The sequence below is a fragment of the Anabas testudineus genome, chromosome 7, assembly GCF_900324465.2.
Source record: "Anabas testudineus chromosome 7, fAnaTes1.2, whole genome shotgun sequence".
In the NCBI taxonomy this organism is placed as follows: Eukaryota; Metazoa; Chordata; class Actinopteri; order Anabantiformes; family Anabantidae; genus Anabas; species Anabas testudineus.
Window position 1 is genome coordinate 18,661,605 of NC_046616.1, and position 8,747 is coordinate 18,670,351.

The 8,747-nt window shown below is 43.1% G+C and overlaps 2 protein-coding genes across 11 annotated transcripts in view; one reads left to right on the forward strand and one right to left on the reverse strand.

Moving 5' to 3' along the window:
- LOC113167063 (ankyrin repeat and SAM domain-containing protein 1A) overlaps positions 1-5,854 on the reverse strand; it is a 51,609-nt gene extending 45,755 nt beyond the window's left edge. For 5 of the 9 annotated variants that reach the window (XM_026367418.1, XM_026367422.1, XM_026367421.1 and 2 more), the window contains exon 1: positions 5,315-5,849. In XM_026367418.1, the coding sequence (XP_026223203.1) occupies positions 5,315-5,502 (188 nt within the window). In that variant the 5' untranslated portion in view covers positions 5,503-5,849. Of the gene's footprint in view, positions 1-5,314 lie in introns of all 9 variants that reach the window. The other 4 variants (XM_026367416.1, XM_026367414.1, XM_026367424.1 and 1 more) reach the window with 3 other exon arrangements.
- A 179-nt stretch (positions 5,855-6,033) lies between these two features.
- Positions 6,034-8,740, forward strand: taf11 (TAF11 RNA polymerase II, TATA box binding protein (TBP)-associated factor). Of its 2 annotated transcripts, none has more exons than XM_026367428.1 (6): positions 6,034-6,145; positions 7,050-7,222; positions 7,604-7,734; positions 7,831-7,918; positions 8,019-8,115; positions 8,252-8,740. In XM_026367428.1, exons 2-6 carry the CDS (start codon positions 7,055-7,057, stop codon positions 8,380-8,382), a joined length of 615 nt encoding a protein of 204 aa, XP_026223213.1. In that variant the 5' UTR covers positions 6,034-6,145; positions 7,050-7,054; the 3' UTR covers positions 8,383-8,740. The 2 variants fall into 2 exon arrangements, with proteins under 2 accessions (XP_026223213.1, XP_026223212.1); XM_026367427.1 differs by lacking the exon at positions 6,034-6,145 and adding an exon at positions 6,288-6,822.
- The last annotated feature ends 7 nt before the right edge of the window (positions 8,741-8,747 follow it).

Below are 8,747 nucleotides of genomic sequence, written 5' to 3' on the forward strand. Positions count from 1 at the left end.
GCTACAGTAAACAGAAACTGTGCCAGTGCCAAAACAGAAATTGCTGAAATAAAGACAATAAGGTAGCTCTCTTGCTAAGTCAGTTGTAATACACAGCCTTAACGCAGCCTGATTGAGTCTTCATGGCTCATAAACACACCATAGTGAGCATTTCACAGAACAACTGTGTTGCAACAGGAGGTGTGAATAAACTGTGCATGCTCACAGTCTGCGACCAGAGCACTGCACTAAGCTGAGGAAGAATCGAAATGAGGGGCATGAAAAACACTGGTGGCAGTCTGAAAAGGTGGGATGAATAGAAGAAAAGAAGGAAAACAACTCATCTTCCAGCAGGCTGACATTTCCCACACTGACTTCACTGCAGATGCCACTGAACAACAACACAGATCTTAGTGTTTCACTTAGGTTCAGCTAGACTCTGGGCGATCTATCGATCTAGTTTGCAGATTTAAGGATTTTCGGGTTGTTTAAAAATTCATAAATAAGTGATTTTAAAGTTCAGTTTTTGTGACTGTAAAACATGAATAAGCAACACTTTCACATCTAAGTGATGATGTGCTACATGTGTAAATAGCTGTGTTTCACAGTCACGCTTTGTTGACAATCTGCTTAGTCATGCTAAGGCTAATCCAGTCCAGAACACTTTGTTTCGATTACACAGCTTGCTGAAATCTGGGCTAATTTGTTTCCTGCATGAACGTACTGATGGCAGTGCCATTACTCTGGCTCCAAGTGCAACGCGTTTGAAGTCTGGAGGTGGGGTGGAGGTTGGCGTGGGCCCAGCAGGTGGGCAGTAAGACTGCTGAGAGCAGCAGACTCTAAGAGAGAAAGAAACATGCCAGCCAGCCAGTCAGACGGACAGAAATGTCTGTGTCGGGGGGGCTGCTAACACTCAGCTAACACATGTAGACCTGCACAGGACGAGAAGGTGGGTCCAACATTTCTGGTCCTGGTGGTAGCTCTTCCTATAAATGGTGCAAAAAAAAAAAAAAAACAGCCAGTGCACACAGAGATCCGGCTCAGCTTCAGCAGCCTTATCTTCTCTATTTGTCTATTTGTTGTTAGGTTTTCTGTGACAGAGGGTGAAACAGAGTTTACACAAACAAATACAAACAAGAGTCTGCCACAGTTTTTCCCTTTTAATACAGGAAGCACAGAGAGATGGGAACTCTAACAGCCACTGTTCGCTGTATTGTGAGTAGTGCTGCAGTATTTAAACAATGCTGATGACGATGATTATTGTTTATGGTTATTATTACTGCTTGAAATCCGTACGAGTGGCATTTTCTATTTCACCCAACTCCTCTTTCATGAGCTACAAAGGTGTGGTTCAGTTTAAAAGCTCAAAAGATTGTTGAAAGACTAAAATCAACTTTAACACTATAAAGAAACTATAATATTTTTGTAGTATTTTCTGCTCTCCCCACACACACACACACACACACACACACACACACACACACACACACACACACACACACACACACACACACACACACACACACACACACACACACACACACAGTGATGCGGAGTTCATCACTGCTAGAAAGTACCCCTCTGCCTGCTTTCTCAGACTACACAAACATGGGCTGTAAACATAATGCACAGAGCAGAGCATCCCGACCTCAGATGCTCCAGGAATGCTAACATGCTGGTGTTAGATTTCCCAGCTACCACTGCTCCCTCCCGGGGTGAACCAGCTACAGTTTCCATCAGTTCACAGGTCAACAGTTTATGAAATGCGACAGCTCAGCTTGCGGTTTTGCCAACTTTTAGCTACCTAGAAGTGATCTAAGGTCCTTGTCATCGCTGTGAAAGTGATAGAAGCTGCCTTGATAGCACTGCACAAGCAGAGGTTGAGACCGTTTGCATGAACTCTGATAGCTACTGTAAAACACAGCTAAGGACTGAGGGTGTCAGATTCCCCCTGTGATCCTGTGATCTGCAGACAATGCTACAGTGCACCTTCACGCTCAGTGATTTCTACTGTACATTCACACAGATACAAATAACAGAGATGCTTCTGGGAGTTCTGCTTTTATAAGGACAGTATGTGCTAGTTATTCTGCAGCAGATATTTTCTCAGCCAGCACCACTCTGACAGCATGTGTCTGCTCGGGATGAGCCTGAAATCGTGGATGTAATGGGTTGGAATGATCTGGAGTTGTGCCCAAGCCTCTTAAAATGCTAACCGAGTCTTCGTGTTGATAAAAATGCCTTCCTCGCTAACATTTAGAAAGGGAAAAACATGTTACATAAAAATCATAATTCACAAGCACTTTGGGACGTTTATCGTGAACTTCAACAGCCCCACTTGTTTCAATCCACAGCAATAGGGAACACTAGCCTAAATGAGTGGTCTTCTCTAAATAGGTGGTCCGACTGTATCCAAATGACAGCTCAATTTTCTTTGTGTAACTAAAAAGTATAGAAAAGTCCTGTAGTGGTCTTTCGAAACTGATATGAATATGAAAAGCCATCACTCTAAGCTTTGTCAGGGGGACAAAAGACATGGCTGTGGATCTGGGAGACAAGCCCTCATCTGGCTAAGCTCTCAGAGCGTCTGTCCAGAACTCCATGCATTCCTCTGTTAATTTCCCCTCAGTGGGCAGGCACTCTCCCTGCCAGACACTTGTCTTCCCTCCGGTCTGACCACAGCAGCTGCCTGTGTTTGGACAACCTGGGGCAGGAAATGCTAGTAAAGAATTCTTCCGGTAGGCCTCTGGGATCAATACAGGTCATGGGGCTAAAGCAGAAACTACAGTACTGATGAAATTAACATAAATGCATTCCCTAAAAAAAAAAACCCTAAAACAGCCCAGTGTATGGTCCACAAGCAGTAAGCCCAATAAACCACCAACACAACAAGTTTCCTTTTGCATCAACCAAACTACAGCCACTGTGCAGTAGAGTAGAGCTGGAGCAGTGTTGTGCTGTAGCTGTGAAGGTTACACCATGACCCTACAACTTAAAGAAGCCCTGCCCAGCTCATTTTGGTGTTAATGAAGCACCCCGGAACAAATGTTTGGGGCGGCGGCGGTGTTAAACATGCCGGGGTCAGTGTCTATTCCATGGCAACCACTGGGATGCAGCCTCCTAGGAAAGCACACATTCCGACGAGCAGTGCTGTAACACTGCCTGGTAACAACAACACGGCAAGTCTTGACATGCGTCCCATTCCAGAGCAAGAACGTAAAAAAACACATACACAATACACCTTCAAATAATAGTAATGAACTCATTTAGGCTAACTTACTTTATAGCCTGTAGTTTCATTCTATACAATAAACAGGTAGTTATTATCAAATATATCGTGTATTTGATAGACATCTCAATGTTCTGCTATAAGCAGCAGATACAAGTGCAACTCGATGACTGATTAGGCTACAGAGCGATTTTAATTCTGAAGGAGTTTTTATGCACAAGTAGAAGTCAATGTGCTTGTAATAAAGTGTAATACAACAGGAGTGAACATAACACAAATCCATTACTACATGCTGACAATACAACCAACAGAGGCGAAAATTTACGGAGGAAAGTCATCCTCCCTGCAGATCAAATCTCCTTTGACAGGATTACAGGCCTACACTTTTTTTGCAACAGATGATGAATAAGTTACAAAGAGATCTGGATAAAGGCAAATACAAACACACAAACACACACACACAAAACACAGTCACTGTAGAAATTTACTGTGATGCTCCTAAAGGTATTGACATTTTCATTTTGCAAACTAAATCAAATGTCATACAGCATCACTCCCACAGGCTGACCTGCGGTCAATAATGTTGCAACTTGTTCTATTTTGAGAGCCTTTTCTACAAGATGGCCACGGGGAACAGGCTTTTTAAGTCTACGCACCACTACTTTATTCATTTTCTAAAAAGTCTAGCCAATAATTTCCCAGAGCTACATATCATTGCCAAACATTGATTGCTCAAGTCAGAACAGATGACACAACGAGATCTTCAGTCCACCCACAGATCCGTAGTCAGCCTCGACTGCTTGACATCTCTGAATTGGATTTCCGATTAGAAGGGTTTAATGTAATTACCTTGAGTACATTGTGCAGTCTGCACTGAGTAACACAGTGATGCATCACCTCGAGCTCCACCGTAACACTTGCACTTCAGATGAAGGTGCCTGGCACTGGGCTCCCAGAGGAGCAATATTATGTTTTGATTGACAGAGGTTCACCTGCGTGTGCTCAGCATTATAATGAGGGTGCTTCTGACATGCACCGCTTAAGCAGGCGGTGCGTTTCATCTCTGCAAGTTTGTAAGCTATAGTGCATACATCTAGGTTTTAAAAGGCGGCGCACCAACGAAGCTGTTCTTTACTTCTCGGCAGGTCAAAGCTTTGCATACAGCACAATACATTTCAAAACAACGATATTCAACTGCACTGTTGTTATATAAATCTGAATTTATCTGATCCTGTTATTTAATATTAACCAGTAGTCCACATCTGCACAAAGTTACAGGGATAGGATGTCAAAGGAAGGCCTGGCCAAGCTGCCTCTTCTTAATACAGAGAGGAATTTGATGCAATCTTTCATTATCATAATGAGTCACCATGATCTATGGAGACACTGGCCTATTACTAATGCCTCGATATCTTTCATTTCAGACTAATGTGTCCTGTTCTGTAAAAGTAGTAATTCATATGAGGCATTTAATCATGATCATCTACACACGGGCTACAGACTGCCAACAGATGTCATGTGGGCATGGGTGACAGGTACCGTCTATATGGACTGTGGGCTGCCTTTTGATTTTGTAAAATCAGAACTAATGAAAGAAGAGTGAGCACTGGCAACAAGCAAATCCTTAACAGAGCAGCTAAATATTTTTGACCTTGTATGGCAAGTGTTTTAGGGTTGTGAAAACCCACATCACAGAGTATGGCTGTGACAACTGGCTTTCTCTGTGGACTGTATGTAATCCATTAAGAATACATAGCTGCCAGCTTTAAAGGGAGCACAGGCAACTGTGATGCACATTTGTCAGGTTTAGCTGCAGAACTGCCTTTGCAACCTCTATGCACATTACAGCAGAGCTGGGCACACAAAGCTGGGAGCTAACAAAGAAGCGTGCCTCTGCTGCTGCTGCGCTGTGATTGTTTGGCAATGCAAAGAAACACTACTCTGTGTAACCAGCCAGCAATATTACAAATCAAACATCACGGTACACAGCGGTTAATCCTGAGGCGGCGTTTAACAAGGGCAGCGTTAGTGTCTCTCTCTCTCTCTCTCTCTCTCCCGTTCTCACATATCCTCTTCCCCTTTTCCAGACTCGAAGGTTAACGCTACCTGAGCAGGCTGGAGAGCGGATGAGAGGAGGCGCCGTGGCCGCCGCCGCCGCTGCTGTTGCCGCTTCCACCGCTTCCAGATGATCCGCTCCCGGTGCCAGCCGATTGTCGTCTCCCGGATAAAAGCTTCTCCACCGCGGCCAGGTTCCCAGTGCGCGCCGCTTCGAGGAGCTCCTGCTCCTTCCCCATCACGGATCCCAGAAAAAAAACACACACACACACACACACACACGAAGGAGGCGAGGGGAAGAGAAGGAAAAGATGGGTTTGGCTGCGGGAGTGAAATTCCTCTGCGAAACCCTCTTTTTTCCCCCCCGGTCTCAGGTTATTCCTCAGTACAGCTGAGGGTGGCGAGGAAACAAAAGCTCCCAGCGCCGGTGGATCCGTCTGTCCCGATCCACGGTGCCGCTGGCGCTGAAGGGGGAAAAGTTTGGCTCAGCAGCGCAGCACCAACATCGAGTAAACTTCCTCTGACCAGTCCTCTGTGCCTCGTCCGTCACTTCCTCGAAACTGCCCTTTCTTTCTGCATCTCCAATCCGAAACCCTTCACACACACACACACACACACTACAAACCCTAGCTCCCCCGCCCTAGCTGCTTGAGAAGGGAGGTGGATGGGTCCGAGCAAGATGGCGCCCGCGATAGGAGCCGCCAGGCAGGGATTAGACCTATCCAGCGCTTGACGCGTCTGCGCTCCTCTCCCGTCTAGCGTGCCCGTCGGATTCCCCACTAATCATCAACCACAAGGAAGGGCTGTTGAATTGTTGCCAGCTCTGCTCGCAAACCTGTTTAACTTTCCGTAAGGGTGAAACATTTCAGGAGAAATTATCAGGTGACAAGCTGAGTTGGTTAACCTAGAGTAACACCAGGGAGGATTATTATCCAAACTGTTATTGTTGTGATAGCTGTTAAATATACCACTGTATTTTTTAAATATATAGCAAAATAGCCAACGAACTGCTTGTGTAAAGGAATGTGATCTGATTTCAACCACTTTATGTATAATACATAATCATTGTATTTTATAGAATAGCTGCACTATAACTAAATCTGTTTCTCTCTGAACTGAAATGGAGTAAAAGAAATAGTAACATAACATGACAATACTTAAAGTAAAGCGTGATTACATCAAAGCTGAGCTCATATATTGCTTTATTACATTTTGATTCCGCCTCCGACTCTTTTGCTGCTAAAAGTATTGCTCAACATTTTTTACCTCGCTAGCAATGTCAATAAAGTTCGTACAAAACGGAAGCGGAAATATGGGTTGTATGCTAACTGCAAACTGGCATTTGTGTTGCTACCACTTACCTATTCGAAGGAAACACTTATATTGTATTCACCTTAAGTTCGTCAAAGGCAAGCAGTAGTTTATTTACAAATGCGCAATGTGTTAGCAGCTTTACTACAAGCTTCATTAGTAACTAGTAGCTACTGGAGAGCTAGCGTTAGTGTTCTTCCACCGTTAGCTTGGTAGCTTAGCTTTGTTGACGCCTGGCTGCAGAGAAGGTAGGTACATGTTGTATTTCAGCAGTTTGATCAAGGTTTTTGGCACAGATGTGACAATTAGTACATATCACATATATTATACGTTATTACATAGTATTTGTTGATGCTTCACATCGTACTACTAAGTAACGTTATAGAAGTCAAATGATGATGTAATGGTAACTACACTAGGTTCATTAACTGCATCGTTGATATTTTTCGTGACATATCTGCCAATGTTTTTAAAGTGATTATGGCCGACCCTGCCCGGATTAAAGCTGACGATACACCCGAGAGGACAACTGCTACAGAGGAGCATCCTAAATCAGAGGAAACCGAAGATGCGCCTGTCGCAGCAAGAGCTGCAGACGACAACAAAGAGTCGTCCTCGCAAGATCATCCCAAACAGGAGGTTAAATCAGTGAGTCTAGGAGCTTCACTTCTGTAGCTCCAGTGGGAAGTGGGGTTCATAACAAAGGTTTAATGGACCACGTCAGAGCTTTCCCCCACATATTTCTTTTTAAATACTGGATTAAATAATGCTATATTTTGAGAAAGATGAACTCCTTCTCCCTCACATCTTAAATGTTACCAAAACCATACTGCTTTTACATACATACATACATACATACAGTAGAAAAACGTTTTTTTTTTTTGTGGCGCAAAGCAACATTAATAAATACTGCGTTAAACTAGTGTACAAATTGAACATCACAGCAAAATTAATATGTTTATGTGGTTTTCAAAAGAACATCTCATTGTTTTTGGTGGCTGTAACAAAGCTTTGTCTTCCACTGTGAAGCAAACAGCAGCTGGAGAAGATGAAGAAGAAGGAACATCTGGCCAACCTTCTGCCAAAAGACTGAAAGTGGAACCAGAGAAGAAAAAGGAGAAGCGCCATAAGGTCGATGAGGATGAAATACAGAAGATGCAGTAAGACAGAAATATTTGACCAAATGGTAGATTATTCTGATTATTGAAACCATTTGCTCCATTTCTCATCCTTCTAAACTGTATTTACTACTCTAGGGTTTTGGTGTCATCATTTTCCGAAGAGCAGCTAAATCGCTATGAGATGTACAGACGTTCTGCTTTTCCTAAAGCTTCTATTAAGAGGGTGGGTAGTTTATGAACATTGACAGTGTGTTTTTACATCTCTAGAGCTATTACATTAGTTTGATATCTTTTTTTTTTTTTTTTCTTTAAACATTTTCTAGCTGATTCAGTCCATAACAGGATCATCAGTGTCCCAGAATGTGGTGATTGCGATGTCTGGTATTGCCAAGGTTTTTGCTGGGGAAATTGTTGAGGAAGGTGAGTGGCAGAAGTGCACAGAAAGTTCAGATAAAATAATTCTATACATAAACACATCAGGTGCTTTTTTTATTTGGTCCACTGACTCTACAGTTGGAACGTTTTACTATAGTTTGGTCTGTCTCTGTCTTCCCAGCATTGGACGTTTGTGAGAAGTGGGGAGATACACCACCTCTTCAACCCAAACACATGAGGGAAGCAGTGAGGAGGCTGAAGAGTAGAGATCAGATTCCCAACACCAAGTACAAAAACATTCTCTTTCACTGAGGCACCTATGTTTTAAAAGAATGACAAGGCTACTTCCTGAGCAGTGCCTTCACATGTGGAAAACATGAAACCACTGTAGGCATGCTACAGCCAAGCAGGCATGCTTGTCCTCTTACTGACCAATGTCAATATTGACTGTAGTATTGAAGGATGGTGAAGACAGTTGTGAGATAAAATCCCCTTTGTTGCAGCAGAAAAGTAGAACTGCCACTTCACTTCTGATAGTCCAGCTAAATTCTGCTTGATGCAATGCACAGTTCAGATAGTGTAGAATTGTATTAATGTATTATTGTTGTAAATAAAGTTTTATACTTGGGAAATCTGAAAAAATAAAAAAGTGCTTTTTTGTAATATCCTACAACAAA